The following is a 22,713-nucleotide window of genomic DNA, read 5'->3' on the forward strand; positions in this document are numbered from 1 at the left end:
ATTGGTGAATTAACTGCATTGATATTAAGAGATATTAAGGAAAAGAAATTGTTGCTTCCTGTTATTTTTATTGTTAGAGGTGGAATTGTGTTTATGTGAATATCTTCCTTTTGGTTTGTTAAGAGAAGATTGCTTTCTTGCTTTTTCTAGGGTGTAGTTTTCCTCCTTGTGCTGGTGTTTTCCATTTATTATCCTTTGAGGGACTGGATTTTTGGAAAGGTATGGTGCAAACTTGGTTGTGTCATGGAATATCTTGGTTTCTTCTTCTATGGTAATTATGAGTTTTGCTCACATAGTAGCCTGGGTGGGCATTTGTATCCTCTTAGGGTCTATATGACATCTGCCCAGGATCTTCTAGCTTTCATAGTCTTTGGTGAGAAGTCTGGTGTAATTCTCATAGGTCTACCTTTAGATGTTTCTTGATTTTTTTTCCCTTACTGCTTTTAATATTCTTCATTTAATGCGTTTGGTTTTTAAATTATTATGTAATGAGAGGAATTTCTTTTCTGGTCCAATCTATTTGGAGTTCTGTATGCTTCTTGAATGTTCATGGGCATCTCTTTCTTTAGGGTAGGGAGGTTTTTTTCTAAGATTTTGGTGAAGATATTCACTGGCCCTTTAAGTTGGGAACTTGACTCCCTTCTATACCGATTATCCTTAAGTTTGGTTTTTCTCATTGTCTCCTGGATTTCCTAGCTGTTTTGGGTTAGGGGTGTTTTCCTTTTACATTTTCTTTTTTTTTAATTTTTAATATTTTTATTACATATTTTCCTTAATTACATTTCCAATGCTATCCCAAAAGTCACCCATAGGGCCCCCCACTTCCCTACCCACCCATTCCCATTCTTTTGGCCCTGCCATTCCCCTATATTGGGGCATATAAAGATTGCAAGTCCAATGGGCCTCTCTTTCCAGTGATGGCCGACTAGGCCATCTTTCGATACATATGTAGCCAGAGAGAAGATCTCCGTGGTACTGGTTACTTCATCATGTTGTTCCAACTATAGGGTTGCAGATCCCTTTAGCTCCTTGGGTACTTTCTCTAGCTTCTCCATTGGGAGCCCTGTGATACATCCAATAGCTGACTGTGAGCATCCACTCCTGTGTTTGCTAGGCCCCGGCATCGTCTCACAAGAGACAGCTATATTTGGGTCCTTTCAGCAAAATCTTGCTAGTGTATGCAATGGTGTCAGCGTTTAGAAGCTGATTATGGGATGGATCCCTGGATAGGGCAGTCTCTAGATGGTCCATCCTTTCATCACAGCTCCAAACTTTGTCTCTGTAACTCCTTCCATGGGTGTTTTGTTCCCAATTCTAAGAAGGGGCACAGTGTCCACACTTTGGTCTTCATTCTTCTTGAGTTTCATGCGTTTAGCAAATTGTATCTTATATCTTGGGTATCCTAAGTTTTGGGCTAATATCCACTTATCAGTGAATACATATTGTGTGAGTTCCTTTGTGATTGTGTTACCTCACTCAAGATGATGCCCTCCAGGTCCATCCATTTGGCTAGGAATTTCATAAATTCATTCTTTTTAATAGCTGAGTAGTACTCCATTGTGTAAATGTACCATAATTTCTGTATCCACTCCTCTGTTGAGGGACATCTGGGTTCTTTCCAGCTTCTGGCTATTATAAATAGGGCTGCTATGAACATAGTAGAGCATGTGTCCTTCTTACTGGTTGGGACATCTTTTGGATATATGCCCAGGAGAGGTATTGCTGGATCCTCCTGTAGTACTATGTCCAATTTTCTGAGGAACCGCCAGACTGATTTCCAGAGTGGTTGTACAAGCTTGCAATCCCACCAACAATGGAGGAGTGTTCCTCTTTCTCCACATCCTCGCCAGCATCTGCTGTCACCTGAATTTTTGTTTATTTTTTCTTTTGTTATTTCTTTCTTTTTTTTTAATTTTTTTTAAAGGTTGTAGTACTTTATTTATTCCTTTTTTTTGATTTTTATTACATATTTTCCTCAATTACATTTCCAATGCTATCCCAAAAGTCCCCCATAGCGCCCCCCACTTCCCTACCCACCCATTCCCATTCTTTTGGCCCTGGCATTCCCCTATATTGCGGCATATAAAGTTTGCAGGTCCAATGGGCCTCTCTTTCCAGTGATGGCCGACTAGGCCATCTTTCGATACATATGCAGCTAGAGACAAGAGCTCTGGGGTTCTGGTTAGTACATCATGTTGTTCCAACAATAGGGTTGCAGATCCCTTTAGCTCCTTGTGTACTTTCTCTAGCTTCTCCATTGGGAGCCCTGTGATACATCCAATAGCTGACTGTGAGCATCCACTCCTGTGTTTGCTAGGCCCCGACATCATCGCACAAGAGACAGCTATATTTGGGTCCTTTCAGGAAAATCTTGCTAGTGTATGCAATGGTGTCAGCATTTAGAAGCTGCTTATGGGATGGATCCCTGAATACAGCAGTCTCTAAATGGTCCATCCTTTCATCACAGCTCCAAACTTTGTCTCAGTAACTCCTTCCATGGGTGTTTTGTTCCCAAATCTAAGAAGGGGCACAGTGTCCACACTTTGGTCTTCATTCTTCTTGAGTTTCATGCGTTTAGCAAATTGTATCTTATATCTTGGGTATCCTAAGTTTTGGGCTAATATCCACTTATCAGTGAATACATATTGTGTGAGTTCTTTTGTGATTGTGTTACTTCACTCAAGATGATGCCCTCCAGGTCCATCCATTTGGCTAGGAATTTCATAAATTCATTCTTTTTAATAGCTGAGTAGTACTCCATTGTGTAAATGTACCATAATTTCTGTATCCATTCCTCTGTTGAGAGACATCTGGGTTCTTTCCAGCTTCTGGCTATTATAAATAGGGCTGCTATGAACATAGTGGAGCATGTGTCCTTTTTACCGGTTGGGACATCTTCTGGATATATGCCCAGGAGAGGTATTGCTGGATCCTCCGGTAGTACTATGTCCAATTTTCTGAGGAACCGCCAGACTGATTTCCAGAGTGGTTGTATAAGCTTGCAATCCCACCAACAATGGAGGAGTGTTCCTCTTTCTCCACATCCTCGCCAGCATCTGCTGTCACCTGAATTTTTGATCTTAGTCATTCTGACTGGTGTGAGGTGGAATCTCAGGGTTGTTTTGATTTGCATTTCCCTGATGATTAAGGATGTTGAACATTTTTTCAGGTGCTTCTCTGCCATTCGGTATTCCTCAGGTGAGAATTCTTTGTTCAGTTCTGAGCCCCATTTTTTAATGGGGTTATTTGACTTTCTGGAGTCCACCTTCTTGAGTTCTTTATATATATTGGATATTAGTCCCTTATCTGATTTAGGATAGGTGAAGATCCTTTCCCAATCTGTTGGTGGTTTTTTTGTCTTATTGATGGTGTCTTTAGCCTTGCAGAAGCTTTGTAGTTTCATGAGGTCCCACTTGTCAATTCTCCATCTTACAGCACAAGCCATTACTGTTCTATTCAGGAATTTTTCCCCTGTGCCCATATCTTCAAGGCTTTTCCCCACTTTCTCCTCTATAAGTTTCAGTGTCTCTGGTTTTATGTGAAGTTCCTTTATCCACTTAGACTTGACCTTAGTACAAGGAGATAGGAATGGATCGATTCGCATTCTTCTACATGTTAACAACCAGTTGTGCCAGCACCATTTGTTGAAAATGCTGTCTTTCTTCCACTGGATGTTTTTAGCTCCTTTGTCGAAGATCAAGTGACCGTAGGTGTGTGGGTTCATTTCTGGGTCTTCAATTCTATTCCATTGGTCTATTTGTCTGTCACTATACCAGTACCACGCAGTTTTTATCACAATTGCTCTGTAGTAGAGCTATAGGTCAGGCATGGTGATTCCACCAGACGTTCTTTTATCCTTGAGAAGAGTTTTTGCTATCCTAGGTTTTTTGTTATTCCAGATGAATTTGCAGATTGCACTTTCTAATTCTTTGAAGAATTGAGTTCGAATTTTGATGGGGATTGCATTGAATCTGTAGATTGCTTTTGGCAAGATAGCCATTTTTACAATGTTGATCCTGCCATCCATGAGCATGGGAGATCTTTCCATCTTCTGAGATCTTCTATAATTTCTTTCTTCAGAGACTTGAAGTTTTTATTATACAGATCTTTCACTTCCTTAGTTAGAGTCACGCCAAGATATTTTATATTATTTGTGACTATGGGTGTTGTTTCCCTAATTTCTTTCTCGGCCTCTTTATTCTTTGTGTAGAGAAAGGCCATTGATTTGTTTGAGTTAATTTTATATCCAGCTACTTCACCGAAGCTGTTTATCAGGTTTAGGAGTTCTCTGGTGGAATTTTTAGGGTCACTTATATATACTATCATCTCATCTGCGAAAAGTGATATTTTGACTTCATCTTTTCCAATTTGTATCCCTTTGATCTCCTTTTGTTGTCGAATTGCTCTGGATAGGACTTCAAGTACAATGTTGAATAGGTATGGAGAAAGTGGACAGCCTTGTCTAGTCCCTGATTTTAGAGGGATTGCTTCAAGCTTCTCACCATTTACTTTGATGTTGGCTACTGGTTTGCTGTAGATTGCTTTTATCGTGTTTAGGTATGGGCCTTGAATTCCTGATCTTTCCAAGACTTTTATCATGAATGGGTGTTGGATCTTGTCAAATGCTTTTTCCGCATCTAACGAGATGACCATGTGGTTTTTGTCTTTGAGTTTGTTTATATACTGGATTACGTTGATGGATTTCTGTATATTGAACCATCCCTGCATCCATGGGATGAAACTTACTTGGTCAGGATGGATGAATGTTTTGATGTGTTCTTGGATTCAGTTAGCAAGAACTTTATTGAGGATTTTTGCATCAATATTCATAAGGGATATTGGTCTGAAGTTTTCTATCTTTGTTGGGTCTTTTTGTGGTTTAGGTATCAGAGTAATTGTGGCTTCATAGAATGAATTGGGTAGAGTACCTTCTGTTTCTATATTGTGGAATAGTTTGTGAAGAACTGGGATTAGATCTTCTTTGAAGGTCTGATAGACCTCTACACTAAACCCATCTGGTCCTGGGCTTTTTTGGTTGGGAGACTATTAATGACTGCTTCTATTTCTTTGGGGGATATAGGGCTGTTTAGATCATTAACCTGATCTTGATTCAACTTTGGTACCTGGTATCTGTCTAGGAACTTCTCCATTTCATCCAGGTTCTCCAGTTTTGTTGAGTATAGCCTTTGGTAGAAGGATCTGATGGTGTTTTGGATGTCTTCAGGATCTGTTGTTATGTCTCCTTTTTCATTTCTGATTTTGTTAATTAGGATGCTTTTCCTGTGCCCTCTAGTGAGTCTGGCTAAGGGTTTATCTATCTTGTTGATTTTCTCAAAGAACCAGCTCCTTGATTGGTTGATTCTTTGAATAGTTTTTCTTGTTTCCACTTGGTTGATTTCGCCCCTGAGTTTGGTTATTTCCTGCCATCTACTCCTCTTGGGTGAATTTGCTTCCTTTTGTTCTAGTGCTTTTAGGTGTGTTGTCAAGTTGCTAATGTGTGATCTCTCTAGTTTCTTTTTGGAGGCACTCAGAGCTATGAGTTTTCCTCTTAGAAATGCTTTCATTGTGTCCCATAAGTTTGGGTATGTTGTGGCTTCATTTTCTTTGAACTCTAAAAAGTCCTTAATTTCTTTCTTTATTCCTTCCTTGACCAAGGTATCATTGAGAAGAGTGTTGTCCAGTTTCCATGTGAATATTGGCTTTCTATTATTTATTTTGTTATTGAAAACAGCCTTAGTCCATGGTGATCTGATAGGATGCATGGGACAATTTCAATATTTTTGTATCTGTTGAGGCCTGCTTTGTGACCAATTATGTGGTCAATTTTGGAGAAGGTACCATGAGGTGCTGAGAAGAAGGTATATCTTTTTGTTTTAGGATAGAATGTTCTGTAGATATCTGCCAGATCCATTTGATTCATAATTTCTCTTAGTTTCTCTGTGTCCCTGTTTAGTTTCTGTTTCCATGACCTGTCCATTGGTGAAAGTGGTGTGTTGAAGTCTCCCACTATTATTGTATGAGGTGAAATGTGTGCTTTGAGATTTACTAAAGTTTCTTTAATGAATGTGGCTGCCTTTGTATTTGGAGCATAGATATTCAGGATTGATAGTTCCTCTTGGAGGATTTTACCTTTGATGAGTATGAAGTGCCCCTCCCTGTCTTTTTTGATGACTTTGGGTTGGAAGTCAATTTTATTAGATATTAGAATGGCTACTCCAGCTTGTTTCTTCATACCATTTGCTTGGAAAATTGTTTTCCAGCCTTTCATTCTGAGGTAGTGTCTATCTTTTTCTCTGTGATGAGTTTCCTGTAAGCAGCAAAATGTTGGGTCTTGTTTGTGTAGCCAGTTTGTTAGTCTATGTCTTTTTATTGAGGAGTTGAGTCCATTGATATTAAGAGATATTAAGGAAAAGTAATTGTTGTTTCCTGTTATTTTTGTTGTTAAAGTTGGCATTCTGTTCTTGTGGCTGTCTTCTTTTAGGTTTGTTGAGGGATTACCTTCTTGTTGTTTCTAGGGCGTGGTTCTTGTCCTTGTATTGGTTTTTTCCTGTTATTATCCTTTGAAGGGCTGGATTCGTGGAGAGATAATGTGTGAATTTGGTTTTGTCCTGGAATACTTTGGTTTCTCCATCTATGTTAATTGAGAGTTTGGCCGGGTATAGTAGCCTGGGCTGGAATTTGTGTTCTTTTAGTGTCTGTATAACATCCGTCCAGGATCTTCTGGCTTTCATAGTCTCTGGTGAAAAATCTGGTGTAATTCTGATAGGCTTGCCTTTATATGTTACTTGGCCTTTTTCTCTTACTGCTTTTAGTATTCTATCTTTATTTAGTGCATTTGTTGTTCTGATTATTATGTGTCGGGAGGTATTTCTTTTCTGGTCCAGTCTATTTGGAGTTCTGTAGGCTTCTTGTATGTACATGGGCATCTCTTTCTTTAGATTTGGGAAGTTTTCTTCTATAATTTTGTTGAAGATGTTTGCTGGTCCTTTGAGTTGAAAATCTTCATTCTCATCCACTCCTATTATCCATAGGTTTGGTCTTCTCATTGTGTCCTGTATTTCTTGGATGTTTTGAGTTAGGATCTTTTTCCGTTTTACATTTTCCTTGATTGTCGTGCCGATGTTCTCTATGGAATCTTCTGCACCTGAGATTCTCTCTTCCATCTCTTGTATTCTGTTGCTGATGCTGGTATCTATGGTTCCAGATTTCTTTCCTAGGGTTTCTATCTCCAGTGTTGCCTCATTTTGGGTTTTCTTTATTGTGTCTACTTCCCTTTTTAGGTCTAGTATGGTTTTGTTCATTTCCATCACCTGTTTGGATGTGTTATCCTGTTTTTCTTTAAGGACTTCTACCTGTTTGATTGTGTTATCCTGTTTTTCTTTAAGGGCTTCTACCTGTTTGATTGTGTTATCCTGTTTTTCTTTAAGGACTTGTAACTCTTTAGCCATGTTCTCCTGTAATTCTTTAAGTGAGTTATTAAAGTCCTTCTTGATGTCCTCTACCATCATCATGAGATATGCTTTTAGATCCGTGTCTAGCTTTTCCGGTGTGTTGGGGTGCCCTGGACTGGGCGAAGTGGGAGTGCTGGGTTCTGATGATGGTGAGTGGTCTTGGTTTCTGTTAGTAAGATTATTATGTTTACCTTTCGCCATCTGGTAATCTCTGGTGTTAGTTGTTATCGTTGTCACTCTTTAAAGATTGGAGCAGACTCTGTGTTCCACTCACCCGAAGTCTCAAAATCCTGTGGCGGGTGTCGTGGGTAGCTGGCTGGTGTCAGCCGACCCTGCGCTCTAGCTACCCCGGTCCTGTTCTGACCGGAAGAGGCTTGTGGCCCTACTCAGGCCGGATTTCTGCCTCCCCAACCAAAGCAGTCTCAGTTCCCGCGAGATTGGACTGGAGCAGAAGCTGTGTTCCACTCACCAGAAGTCTCAAGATCCTGTGGTGGGTGTCGTGGGTAGCTGGCTGGTGTCAGCCGACCCTGTGCTCTAGCTACCCCGGTGCTGGTCAGGCCGGAAGAGGCCTGTGGCCCTACTCGGGCCGGTTTTCTGCCTCCCTAACTAATGCAGTCTCAGGTCCCACGCACAATTGGATTGGAGCAGAAGCTGTGTTCCACTCACCCGAAGTCTTAAGATCCTGTGGAGGGTGTTGTGGGTAGCTGGCGAGTGTCAGCCGACCATGTGCCCTAGCTACCCCGGTGCTGTTCTGACCGGAAGAGGCTTGTGGCCCTACTCAGGCCGGATTTCTGCCTCCCCAACCAAAGCTGTCTCAGGTCCCGCGTGATTGGACTGGAGCAGAAGCTGTGTTCCACTCACCAGCAGTCTCAGAATCCTGTGGCGGGTGTCATGGGTAGCTGGTGGGTGTCAGCCAACCCTGCGCTCTAGCTATCCGGGTGCTGGTCAGGCCGGAAGAGAGCCATTTTACATTTTCTTTGACTGTTGTATCAATGTTTTCTATGGTATCTTCTGCACCTGAGATTCTCTCTTATCTCTCTTGTATTCTGCTGGTGATGCTTGCATCTATGTCTCCTGATCTCTTTCCTAGGTTTTCTAACTCCAGGGTTGTCCCCTTTGTGATTTTTTTTTTATTGTTTCTATTTCCATTTTTAGATCTTGGATGATCTTGTTCCTTTCCTTCACCTGTTTCATTGTGTTTTCCTGTAATTCTTTAAGGGATTTTTGTTTTTCCTCTTTAAGGGATTCTAGCTGTTTACCTGTGTTTTCCTGTATTTCTTTAAGGGAGTTATTTATGTCCTTCTTAAAGTCCTCTATCAGCATCATGAGATGTGATTTTAGATCCAAATCTTGCTTTTCTGATGTGTTGGAGTACCCAGGATTGTGTGGTGGGAGAACTGGAATCTGGTGATGCCAAGTAGCCTTGGTTATTGTTAGTAGGTTCTTGTGCTTGCCATTTACTATCCGTTTATGTCTGGTATTAGTTGGTCTTGCTGTCTCTGGTTTTATCTTGTGCCTCCTGTGGGCCTATAAGCCTGTGTCAGCACTCCTGGGAGACCAGCTTTCTCCTGGTGGTAACTGTGTGTAGCAGACTGTGGAACAGCCTTAGCTCCCAGGTGCAGATGGAGACCAGAAGGCAAGCCAGCCATTTTTATGACATGAATACTTCTAATTCTTTCACAAGAGTAGTATTTTTGTTTTAGTGTCTTCTAATTTTTTAAAGCTTTTAAAGTTTTCATGACAGAGGGCTTACCATCCTTGGTTAAGTGGATTCCAAGAATGTTATTGGGGAGAAGGTGCTGGCTAATATTGTAAGTGACATCGATTCCCCATGTCTTCTTTAGCATGTTTGCCATTGGGATACATGAAGGCAAGTGAGATTTTTATGTTAATTCTAAATTCTGTCAGCTTGCTCAAATGATTCTAAGGGTTCTCTGAGGAAGACTTTGGGTTCTATTGTGGACAGAACCTTATATTATCTTTGTCCCTTCCCTTTTCTATTTATGTATTTTCCCCCTTGCGTCCTATTGTCCTAGCTAAGACTTCTAGTACTGAACTGAATAAAGAGTGGATAATAAAGGAAAACCCTTGTCTCCTTCCTCTGCTCAGTGTGTTTGCTTGGAGGTTTTCTCATTTGACACAACGTTGGCTATATGTTTGCCATATGCAGCCTTTATTATGTTGAAATGTGTTCTCTCACTCCCCAATCTCTTCAAGACCCTAATGTGAAGAGCATGTTTGATTTTTTTGTCAGATCATGGGCCCTTAGGAGAATTGTCCCCAGCCTGAGCTTAGGTCCTCCATCTGGGGGCCTCTTGCACCCCCAGTTTCCTAAAATGTACCTCATTCTCTTGTGGCCAACCTGAACTTAGAACCCAAGTCTGGCTAAACATCTAATACCTTCCTATTTTCTTATAAAATTACCATCATACACCATCTAGCCATTATGGGCCTTGGACCTGCCCTACATATGGGTTATATGTTCCCATTTGGGATGCCCAGAAGACAGACATGGCTCTGTGTTACTGGAATAGAGAGGATCAGACAGGAGACCTTTCATCTGCAGATGATATTCTGAAGAAGTCTCTATAATGCAACTATTATGGTCCACAAATACCTAACCTAGGATGATATAGAAAGAACATTTTCATTTCTGAGTAGTTTAGATTAAGTTTCTCCACAGGAGCAGAACTGTTGGCAAAAATCTATATGTATTAAAGGAGATTTAAAAGAGCTGCTAATGACCTGTGGTTTGGACAGTCTAATAGAAGATGTCTCCTGAAGGAAAGGTCTCGAACTATGAGGCTGCCTGTCAACACTGGCCTTCAGTATACACTTGAAACCCTAAGAAGTGAGCTCTAATACCAGTGAAGGAATGGCTCAGCAGCAGAATGGGTGAACTTGTCAGAGCAAATGAGATCAAGCAGACAAAGAAGAAAAGTCTCCTTCTTCCATGTTCTTTTACGTAGGCTTCCACCAAAAAAAAAAAAAAATGTAACCCAGATTTAGGGTAGATCTTCTAAACTCAAATGATCCAATGCAGAAAAATGTCTCACAGGTATGCTCACCTACTTTGGTTCCAGTTAATTCCAGATGGAGTCAAGTTGAATACCAAGATGAGACATCACTTGGGGTATATAAAAAGACACATCTACAACACTTATTTTTGTTGTGGTCCATGAGTTGCCCCACAAAACCATACCATACACCAGTCTTAGTCAGCCAGGAATACTTTATGCAGAATTTACCCCAGAACTGATCAGAAAGTGCCACAGACCAGACTTGGGAGCTGAATAATTCTGAGCCAGATTCATACAGAACTTTGAAGCATGTAATCCACAAACCTCCTTGCCAAGTTATGCCACCAATCTGTAAGTAGGGATAAGAGACTTCCTAAAGAACACATATTTGTGGCATGCTTCTCCTGTCCCCCTTGGTTGGGTTACTCAACTGTGGCAGGTGACTTGACTTGCCTAGCATTCATGTCCTAACTTGCCAAACAGGGTGTCAATTACCCATGCACATGTCAGAAAGTAGGATGTCAATTGCCAGTGAGGTCTCAACTCCAAGCTTATTATGGCTAACTATATAAAGTAGGTCCAATTTGACCTCTGTTATGATTGGTTTCCAAGAACAATAAAGTATAGAACATAACAGACTTTGGGTTAACAGTTAACTCAGTCATGAAAAAGTTACTACTAACATAAGAGCACATGAGACATTTTCCTGGTAACAGTCCTAACAGCATATGAGAAAGTTTGCTCATAAGAGCATAAAATGAACTGCTACACAAGCAATGGTTACCCAGGCCATAACAACTGAGTTTTTCCACTACCGAGTCTTCAAGCAGCTGTACCATTAGGGTAATGACACCAAAAGTTTTTGGAGGGTGTGTGTTTTGTTTTGTTTTGTTTTTCCAAGACAAGGTTCTCTGTATAACAGTTCTGGATGTCCTTGAACACACTTTGTAGACCAGGCTGACCTTGAACACATCTGCATGCCTCTGCCTCTGTAGGCCATTTTCTTGGAGCACACAAACATACATTTTTGTAAGGTTAGCTTCAGCCTGTGAAAGACATAGGCTATTAGTTTTTCTGAAGTCCCAATTCTATTCTCTGAGCAACAACTTCCAGTTACACTTATTTTTTTTCTGAAAATGTCAGGGTTTCATTTTTCTTCAAAACTGCATAGAATCTTACTGTATATGTACCATGAGTTCTTTGTACATTCATCTGCATATAAATATCTACACTGAATTGATTTTATAGAGACCCATAAGCACTGCAGCTATAACCATGGATGTGCTTGTATCTGCATAATCTGTTGACTAACACTCCTTCACGTTGAAGTGAGAAGTGTACCTCGGACAGTGATCCATTTATGAAGTAGATGCAACAACTTCTAGCAGTGAAGATGGGTCCTCTTTTCTACATTTGTCAGTGGTGCTTGATTTGGTAGTACCATTCTGATTTAATGGCCCTTCCTATGATAGTTCAGGATATCGAGTAAATTTTCAAATATATCTTAGCTTTTTCATTTAGTCTCTTAATGACTGTCTACAACTCATTCGCCCATTAATTGACTGAATGGTTTGGAATTTTACTGTTTCAGCAATTTTTACATTGTCAAAACACTACAACCCTCCCTCAGTTCTCACATCACTTCTGCTGTGACTTCTGCATCTAACTAAGCATTAGAGGCAGTAGTTTAGGTATCACATTTATGGCCCAGCATTCAAAAGTCACTTATCCTCAATTCTTTCACCATTATGAGTTAATCTAAAGTTACTCTTAACACTATACAGAGCAGTTTCTGTGGTCAAAATTAACAGTTATACCAATTCATGGATTGAAGCATAAACATATTGATGGTCATGTTATGCTAATTTCACAATTGATTTTGCTACCATTCATGTCAATTATTGAAGTAAAACTGAAAACCAGAAAGTCAGTGTGCATGTCATAATGTGACCGTATCTGGAAAGGCTGATAGAACTATGAACTTGGGTAATTTTTTTTCTCGACAAAAACTGGGCATCTTAACCCAGCCTGAGCTCAAACTTGTGATCCATAGCAGCACCTCCTTAGTGCTGTGATTACAGGCTTGAATTTGATTAATGAAGAACAAAAAACACTGTAAAGGAAAAAAAACAGTTAAAGGTGAAGAGTGTGAGTCAAACCAAAATTCAAACCTAAAGACAGAAGTAAGGGGTGTTCAGTACTGCGCATTTCATTGAAGGGGAGAAAGTCCTTAATTATAATGTAGGGGCAGATAGTGGACCCTGCTGTCCCATTGTTCGTTCTTGCTGAACTAATTTGTTAACCTTCCTGATTCTTTCCTTTCTTTAGTACCATCGACACTTCCAAGGCATGGGTCAGACTTCCTCTTCTACACCCCCTCCAAAAGAGGATCCTGATTTGACCTCCAGCTTTGGAAATCTTCAGAATTTCAAGATGAAAACCAAAATCCTGTCTCAGGAATTAATCGCCTTCATTGAATCATCCCTAGAGAATGGAAACCTTCAGGAAACAGTTTCTGCAGTCAGCAGTGCTCTGGGTGACATAGAGAAAGCCCCACTAAACATTGCAGTGATGGGGGAGACTGGGGCTGGAAAGTCCAGTCTCATCAATGCTCTGCAGGGAGTGGGGGATGATGAAGAAGGTGCAGCTGCTTCCACAGGGATTATATATACAACCACTGAGAGAACACCATACACTTACACAAAGTTTCCCAGTGTGACACTGTGGGACCTGCCTGGCATTGGATCTACTGCCTTCCAACCACATGATTATCTGAAGAAAATCGAGTTTGAGGACTATGACTTCTTCATTATTGTCTCTTCTGGACGCTTTAAACATAATGACGCAGAACTTGCCAAAGCCATTGTGCAAATGAATAGGAGTTTCTATTTTGTTCGAACCCACACAGATCTTGATCTAATGGTTGTAAAACGGAGTAATCCTAGGAGATTCAACAGAGAGAACACATTAAAGCAGATTCGACATACCATTTCAAGTATGCTTAAGGAAGTTACCCACCAGGAGCCTCCAGTCTTCTTAGTCTCTAACTTTGATGTGTCTGACTTTGATTTCCCAAAGCTGGAATCCACCCTTCTGAGCCAGCTCCCAGCCTACAAACACCACATGTTCATGCTCACTTTGCCTGTTGTTACAGATTCCACCATAGACAGGAAGAGGGATATGCTGAAACAAAAGGTCTGGAAGGAATTCACAACTCCAAGAGCATGGGCTCCCATACCATCCCGGGGACTGACCCAAAAGGACATGGAGATGTTGCAACAGACTTTGAATGACTATAGATCTTCCTTTGGCCTGGATGAGGCATCACTGGAAAACATCGCTGAGGATTTGAACGTGACACTGGAGGATCTCAAGGCAAACATTAAGTCTCCACATTTGCTCTCAGATGAGCCAGATACATCCTTAACAGAGAGACTATTGAAGTACATTGGAAATCCTTACTTTTCAAAGATTTTCCACTTGCAAAATTATTTCATTGACACGGTTGCGAGCGATGTTAAAATTATCCTCAGGAAAGAAGAGCTTTTCACAGAGCAGGTGAGCTCGTTCAACTCTAACGCCTCTCTATATCGGGAGGAGTCCATGGGGAAAGTGTTTCCAGTTGGTCCAGGAAGCACCTTTCTATTTCATTTCGTTGAGATGTTTCAAAGTGACTCTGACGAACTTTGTCATGTCCATGTTCTGCCTCTGTTGACATCCTGTGGCCTCTCTGGTGAGACAGTTACTTGATGCTCTCCTAAGGCTTTTCATTGTAAATCATCTCATTTCTCTGGTGTTTATTTGCTTTGTATTTAAGAAGTGTTTCAGTGAGATGGCAAGCTACTTGTCAGTTCCCTTTTGATTCCTATGCTTTGCTGACTCCATGTGGAACAATCTGATGAAGTTTTTCATACCTGTTTCCCTTTAAGAGCTTCAAGGTTTCCATCTTACATTACGCTCTTTGGGACACATGGGGTTTGTTTGTTTGTTTGTTTGTTTGTTTGTTTGTTTTTTATAGTGTGAAGGGTCAGGGTTCGGGTTTAGTCTTGGCTGATGCTCAGTTTTCTCAGTTCCATTCTTCAAACCATGTGCCCTTTGTGCAATATGAGTATTTGGAAGCCTTGCTGAGATACTGGCTGACTGTAGATGCATTCTGTTGCCTGCATGGTTATGGATATATTTCTGGGTTCACTCTTCCTGTCAGCTTGATGGTCTATGAGCCTGTTTTCATGCAGCTATTGGGCTGTTTTTGTCACTGTGGCTCTGTGCTATGCCTTAAAATCAGGTATTGCAGTGACTCCTAGCCCTATTGGTTTTGATCAATATTGTTTTGGCTATTTGCAGTCTTCTGTGTTCCCATGTGAGTTTTGTGGTTCCACGGTCCAGTTCTATTCTTACTGGCATTGATGTTCTAGTTGAGATTGCATTGAGTCTATAGATCACTTTCTGAAGTATGGACACTTTGACAATGTTAAAGTTTATAAGCTATAAACACAGGGATCTTAGCATCTTTTGTTGCCTTCTTTGAGGTTTCTTTCTTCTCTGCTTTAGAGCGTCTCACTTCCTTGGTTTCTTAATGAAACTTGTTTGCTTCTTCCTTGCTTGCTCTCTACCTTCCTTTCTTCCTGCCTTCTTACTCTGCCTTCTTCTTTAGTGTGTGTGTTGTGTTTATTGTAAATGAACTTTCAAGATTTCTTTCAAAATTTTACATTTCTGAATATCTCAGACAAATTATATGTATTCTTTTTAATTTTATTCATCAGTATTTTCTTGGATCTCGTTGAGGTTTTTTTCTATTTCATTACATTTTAGGTGTACATACAACACAGTGAGTTTCATTATGGCATTTCCATACGTGTATGTCATTATACATTTTCATTCAGTCTTATATATTCTCATTCATTCATTTGCCTGCTGCCCTCTGCCATGCCCCCGTTATCTAGCTAGCTCCCTTTTACACTCAAAAGTCCCTTCTTCATGTTCTTGTCACAAATACCCTTTGCTCATCAAATACAATTCCTTCTTCAACATTTCTCACCTCTCATGTGATTGAGATTTTTTTCATTATTTATGAAATATTTGACAGGAATTTAATCTACTTCAGTTTCTTTGGAATCTTTTTTAAAACATTCATTTATACATTTATTTTTATGCATATGAGTTTTCACATAGCCTCACAACCAAGAATTAGATCTCATATGAGAAGGTTGTAAGCCACTGTATGGTTGCTGGGAATTGAACTTGGGACCTCTGGAAGAGCAGTCCTCTTAACTGATGAGACATCTTTCCAGAACTCCTCAGAATCTTTTATTAGAGAGTTATGATCCTTTATATGATTGTTGCCTTGGCTATTTTGAATAATAATAGTTGTGTGTAGCAATTTGTGCTTCTCAATGGAGATATCTACCACTTATATAGGATGTCCTTATTAAGAAAATTCTCCAGAAAAATGTGTCTTAGGGGGTTGGGCTGTTATGTAATATTTGGTTTATTTCCAGCTGGCCATCACAGTGTAGATGCCATATCAGTACTCTGGGGGGCATCTAGTGAGTTTTGACTCTGTCTATTCCATCTCAGAGTTGTTGAGAACCATTGTTTCAGATGGTCACACAAGACTGGAACTCTCATACACTGCAAGCAAATGTGACATAAATAGTAGGGTGTAAACAATGCACTGTACATGAATTTGAATTCATTTCTGTAGCCACAATCACCAGGTGTTCCTAAATATTGCTTCTACTTGTAAATCAATGTGGCTTGATGTCTATATGCAGGTGAGGGCAGGCACCAGAAGAGGTGAAAGCCTGTGATTTGGCAGTGGAAAAGGAAGGCAGAAGGAGGATTTTAGAAATGGGAGAGAGAAGACAGAGAGGAGAAGAAAGGAAGATGGAGGAAGAGAAAGACGGTCCAGATTCCACGTGGCTTTAAATAGCCACAGGTAGTTATGATTACGTTATAGGGATGGACAATTACAGGACAATTTGTCTTATCTAGGTGGGAAATTTATATCACTATCAATTGGCTCTGGGTTCATTCTGTGGGCCTTTTGTGGGGTGAGAATTTACCCATAGAAATCTGACTTATAAATTACAAGCCTCTCCCCTTGGTCGAGCAAATTTATATGCTCCAGTACAGGGGAACGCCAGGGCCAAGAAGTGAGAGTGAGTGGGTAGGGGAGCAGGGCAGGAGGAGGGTATAGGGGACTTTTGGGATAGCATTTGAAACGTAAATGAAGAAAATATCTAATAAAAAATTAAAAATTAATTACAAGTCCCTAGAGTTTTGACTTTCCTGGGATACTAGGATTTGGAACCACTGACCAGAGCAGGCTGATAGCTAGGAATGTGAGCAAAATCAGCAAAAAGAGAGCCACGAGATGGGCGGTCACTATATGGGGCTAGCCATGGAAAGCAGCAGGGTTGGGAGTGCCCAAGTAGCCAGAAATAGTGTGGGATGGTGCGTTTTTTTTTTTAAATATTTCCAGCAACAGTTGGCATCTAATTGTGGCATCGCAGCATCAGAGAGGCAGAGATGTGTAGACCTCTGAAACACATACTATATACACATGTGCCTGCACACATGCATGCAGCTTCACATACAAATTATCAAATAATTACCCTTGCAGTTTTGCGATTTTACTATATTGTTCCTAGTGACAGTGGCTCTACTGATGCCTTCCTTTCCCTAAGTCTGATTGGTGTCATGGCTTCCAACAAGATGATTGGGTGACTCAAGAATAGAAGTCTGTGTACCTGAAGGTTCTATCTTAAAATCTGCATACCACATTATTAACACCAGAGTATCAGAGCTAAGTGAAGCCAATCTCTCATGTCTTCCTGCATTCACCTTGTGTTCCAATTCTAATTCCAAAGTTCTATGTGTGTCTGAAACACCCAGAGAAAAGGGTATGGCTGTGATTCATACTCTTCATCCCAAAGTTCTGGTATTTTTTAGTATCAGTATTGATAAACTTTGATCTACACTCATAGCTGTAATGAAGGCTGGTTTTCCACAATTCATGAAATATACACAGTTTTAATGTCCTGCAAAGATTATAATAAACTAGTAGGAGTATCAGACAAAAAAAATCGATGTGATGTAAAAGACCAAAATATTTAATATAGCAACATGTATGTAATATGTGAATTCCTGGAGGAAACACATCTGACATGTATCTTCTTTCTTCGGACTTAAGAATTGATGCTTCCCTGGAGTAGAGCTTTGATGGAAATACTTTTTTATTCAGATTTCTTAACTTTCAAAATAGTCATTTTCTCTTTTTAGTGGCTTCTTTAACATCTCTTCCTTTATTCCTTTCTTCCTTCCTGGCTTTCCTCTGTATCCACTTGGGATTTTCATTTTCAAGGTTGTTTCCTTGAGGTTTGTAGAATGAACACTAGAAAACAGGGACACTGGTCACTTCATATTGTTGTTCCACCTATAGAGCTCCTGTCTCTAGCGGCATGTTTAGCAGAGAATGGCCTACTCGGCCATCACTGGGAACAGAGGCCCCTTGGTCTTGCAAACTTTATATGCCCCAATACAGGGGAACGCCAGGGCCAAGAAGTGGGAGTGAGTGGGTAGGAGAGCAGGGCAGGGGGAGGCTATACAGAACTTTCCGGATAGTTTGGGAAATGTAAATAAAGAAAATATCTTTTTTTTTTTTTTTTGGTTTTACGAGACAGGGTTTCTCTGTATAGCCCTGGCTGTCCTGGAACTCACTTTGTAGACCAGGCTGGCCTCGAACTCAGAAATCCGCCTGCCTCTGCCTCCCGAGTGCTGGGATTAAAGGCGTGCGCCACCACGCCCGGCTGAAAATATCTTATTAAAAAATATTTTGTTCTTTCTAACTCTATGAAGAATTGAGTTTGAATTTTGATGGGGATTGCATTGAATCTGTAGATTGCTTTAGCAAGATGGCCATTTGACTTTATTAATCCTGCTAATCCACAAGCATGGGAGATCTCTTCATCTTCTGAGATTTTCTTTGATTTCTTTCTTCAGAGACTTGCGGTTCTTGTCAAACAGATCTTCTACTTGCTTGGTAAGACTCACAGCAAGATACTTGATATTGTTTGTGACTATTGTGAAAAGTTTTTCCCTAATTTCCTTCTCAGCATGTTTATCCTTTGAGTAGAGGAAGGCTACTGATTTGTTTGAGTTAATTTTATATCCAGCCACTTTACTGAAATTGTTGATCAGCTGTAGGAGTTGTCTCGTGAAACTTGGGGGGTCACTTAAGTATGCTATTATGTCATCTGCAAAGAGTGATATTTTGAGTTCTTCCTTTTCAAATTGTATCCTTTGACCTCCTCATGTTCTCTAATTGATCTAGCTAAAACTTCAAGTACTATACTGAATGGATAGGGAAAGAGAAGGCAGCATTGTCTAGTCCCTGATTTTAGTGGACTGCTTCAAGATTCTCTCCATTTAATATGATATCACCTACTGGTCTGCTGTATATTGCATTTGCTATGTTTAGGCTTGGGCCTTGAATTACTTATCTTTCCAAGGCTTTTAACATGAGGGGATGTTGGATTTTGTCAAATGCGTTTTCAGCATCTAATGAAATAATCATGTGGGTTTTTTTTCCTTTGAGTTTGTTTATGTAATGGTTTAGTGATGGATTTCCATATATTGAACCATCCCTGAATCCCTGGGATGAAGCTTACTTGATAGTGGTGAATGATCATTTTGATGTGTTCCTGGATTCAGTTTGTGAGAATTTTCTAGAGTATTTTTGCATTGATATTCATAAGGGAAATTGGTCAAAAGTTCTCTTTCTTTGTTGGGTCTTTGTGCGGTTTTGGTATCAGTATAACCATGGCTTCATAGAAGGTATTGGGTAGTGTTCCTTCTGTTTCTATTATATGGAATAGTTTAAAGAATACTGATAATAGCTCGTTTGAAGGTCTGATAGAATTCTGCAATAAACCCATATGATCCTGGCCTTTTTATGGTTGGGAGATTTTAAGTGACTGCCTCTATTTCATTGGGGGTTATGGGACTGTTTAGATGATTTATCTGATCTGGATTTAACTTTGGTATCTGGTATCTGTCTACAAAATTGTCCATTTCCTCCAGAATTTCCAGTTTTCTTGAATACAGGCTTTTCTAGTAGGATCTGATGTTTTTGAATTTCCTTGGTTTCTGTTGTTATGTCTCATTTTTCATTTCTGATTTTGTTAATTTGGATACTGTCTCTGTTGCCCTGTGGTTAGTCTGGCTAAGGGTTTATCTATCTTGTTGATTTTCTCAGAGAACCAGCTCCTGGTTTTGTTGAGTCTTCGTATAGTTCTTTCTGTTTCTACTTGGTTGAGTTCAGCCCTGAGTTTGATTATTTCCTGCTTCTTTTTGTTCCAGAGCTTTCAGAGGTGCTGTCAAGCTGCTAGTAGTGTATGCTCTCTCCAGTTTCTTTTTGGAGGCACTGAGAGCTATGAGTGTTCCTCGTAGGACTGCTTTCATTGTATCCCATAAGTTTGTGTATGTTGTGATTTTATTTTCCTTGAATTCTAAAAAGTCTATAATTTCTTTCTTTATTTCTTCCTTGACCAAGTTATCATTGAGTAGAGTGTTGTTCAGCTTCCACGTGTTTGTGGGCTTTCTCTTGTTTTTATTGCTATTGAAGACAAGTCTTAGTCCGTGGTAATCTGATAGGATGCATGGGATGGTTTCAAACTTCTTGTATCTGTTGAGGCCTGTTTTCTGACCAATTATATGATCAGTTTTGGAGAAGGTACCATGAGGTGCTGAGAAGAGGGTATATTATTTTGTTTTAGGATAAAATGTTATATATATGTTATATATATATATATTAATATATATATTATATATATATATATATATGTTAAATCTATTTGGTCCATAACTTGTTAGTTTCACTGTATCTCTTTTTAGTTTGTATTTCCATGACCAGTATTATTGTGTGAGATGCAATGGTGTTTTGAGCTTTACTATAAGTTTCTTTTATGAATGTGGATGCCCTTGCATTTACAGCATAGATGTTCAGAATTGAGAGTTCTTCTTGGTAGATTTTTTTCTTTGATGAGTATGAAGTGTCCTTCCTCATCCTTTTTGATAATTTTTGGTTAAAATCAATATTATTAAATATTAAAATGTCTACTCCAGCTTGTATCTTGGAACTATTTGCTTGGAAAATACTTTCCAGCCTTTACTCTGAGGTGGTGTCTGTCTTTCAATCTGAGGTGTGTTTCCGGTACACAGCAAAATGTTGGATCCTGTTTATGTATCTGTTAGTCTATGTCTTTTTATTGGGGGAATTGAGTCCATTGATGTTAAGAGATATTAAGGAGTATTGATTTTTGCTCCCTGTTTTTGTTGATGTTATTTTTATTTTTGTGTGGCTATCTTCTTTTGGGTTTGTTGAAAGAAGATTACTTTTTTGCTTTTTCTAGGGTGTAGCTTCGCTCATTGTGTTGGCGTTTTCTATCTATTATTCTTTGTAGGGTTGGATTTGTGGAAAGATATTGTGTAAATTTGGTTTTGTCGTGAAATAACCTTGTTTCTTCATTTATGATAATTGAATTTTGTGGGTATAGTAAACAGGTCTGGCATTTGTGCTCTCATAGGGTCTGTATGAGATCTTCTAGCTTTGAGCTTTGCTAAATTTTGTTTTAGGACAAAATGTTCTATAAAGCACCTTCTAGCTTTCATAGTCTCTGGTGAGAAGTCTGGTGTAATTATGATAGGTCTGCATTCATATGTTACTTGACCTTCCTCACCTACTGCTTTTAATATTCTTTCTTTGTTTTGTGCATATTGTGTTTTGACTATTATGTGATGGGAAAAATTTCTTTTCCGGTCCAATATTTGGAGTTCTGCAGGCTTCTTGTATGTTTGTGGGCATCTCTTTCTTTAGGTTAGGGAAATTTCCTATAATTTTGTTGGAGATATTTACTGTCCCTTTAAGTTGGGAATCTATACTCACATCTCTACCCATTATCCTTATGTTTGATCTTCTCATTGTATCCATGATTTCCTGGATATTTTGAGTTAGGAGCTTTTTGCATTTTGCATTTTCTTCGACAATTGTGTTAGTGTGTTCCATGTTATCTACTGCACCTGAGATTCTCTCTTCTGTCTCTTCTATACTGTGGCTGATGCTTGCATCTACGACTCCTGAACTCTTTCCTAGGTTTTCTAAGTCCAGGATTGTCTCCCTTTCTGATTGATTTATTGTTTCTATTCCATTTTTAGACCCTAGATGGTTTTGTTCAATTCTTGCACCTGTTTGGTTATGTTTTCCTGTAATTCTTTAAGGGATTTTTGTGTCTCCTCTTTGAGGTCTTCTACTTGTTTACCTGTCTTCTCCTGTATTTCTTTAAGGAAGTTATATATGTCCTTCTTAAAGTCTTCTATCATCATCATGAATTCTGATTTTAAATCAGAGTCTTACTTCTCTGGTTTGTTGGAATATACAAGGCTTGCTGTGATGGGAGAACTGAGTTCTGATGATGCCAAGTAGACTTGGTTTCTGTAGCTTATGTTCTTGCCATTGCCTTTCACCATCTGGTTTTCTCAGGTTTTAACTGGTCTTGCTGGCTCTGTACCTCCTGTTAGCCTATGTGTCAGAACTCCTGGGAGACCAACTCTCTCCAAGCAGGATTTGGATATGGAGAGCTATGGCACAGGATCAGCTCCAGGCACAGATGGAAACCTGTGCCCAGCTGTTCCTTGATTCCTGTGCCCTGATGTCTCTGAGCAGATCCCTCTTGGACCAGGAATTTGAACAGATGTGGTAGTCTTACCTTTGCTCACAGGTTTGCCAGCACTCCTGGGAGACCAGCTCTATCCCAAGGATATTTGGATATAGAGCACTGTGGCACAGGTCCAGCTCCTGGTACTGTAACCCAGTATCCGATCCAGGCACAGACAGGAACCAGAAGGATCTTGCCCCAGGCTGCTCCTCATTTCCTGGGTTCTGAGAGTTCTGGAAGTGTCCTTCTGAGCAGAAGTGGTGGTCTTACCTGTGCTCACAGGCATATCAGCACACCTGGGAGACCGGCTCTCTCCTGGCAGTATTTGGGTATAGACAACTGTGCCACAAGATCAACTACAGGCACAGAAACATAGAAAATCCTGTCGAAGAAATCTTTTTAACATCTAGTTTTGAAGTTTCAAACAAGCACACCTTGCATGTTATGAATGTGCCCCTTATTTCCTTCGGCCCCCAAACAGGTTCACTTCCAATTTCATATTATATCTACAATATATCTTATGAA

General features: G+C 39.9%; 1 protein-coding gene across 3 annotated transcripts in view; it reads left to right on the forward strand.

Annotated features, from left to right (window-relative positions):
• LOC147001548 (interferon-gamma-inducible GTPase 10-like) overlaps nucleotides 1–22,713 on the forward strand; it is a 47,744-nt gene that overhangs the window by 16,552 nt on the left and 8,479 nt on the right. For 2 of the 3 annotated variants that reach the window (XM_085830078.1, XM_085830079.1), the window contains one exon: nucleotides 12,800–14,029. In XM_085830078.1, coding sequence (XP_085686204.1) covers nucleotides 12,821–14,029 — 1,209 coding nt within the window. In that variant the 5' untranslated portion in view covers nucleotides 12,800–12,820. Of the gene's footprint in view, nucleotides 1–12,799; nucleotides 14,258–22,713 lie in introns of those variants that run through there. The other variant, XM_085830080.1, reaches the window with a different exon arrangement.

The sequence above is a fragment of the Mus caroli genome, unplaced genomic scaffold (genome assembly GCF_978045245.1).
Source record: "Mus caroli unplaced genomic scaffold, Mus_caroli_1 scaffold_13, whole genome shotgun sequence".
Lineage (NCBI taxonomy): Eukaryota > Metazoa > Chordata > Mammalia > Rodentia > Muridae > Mus > Mus caroli.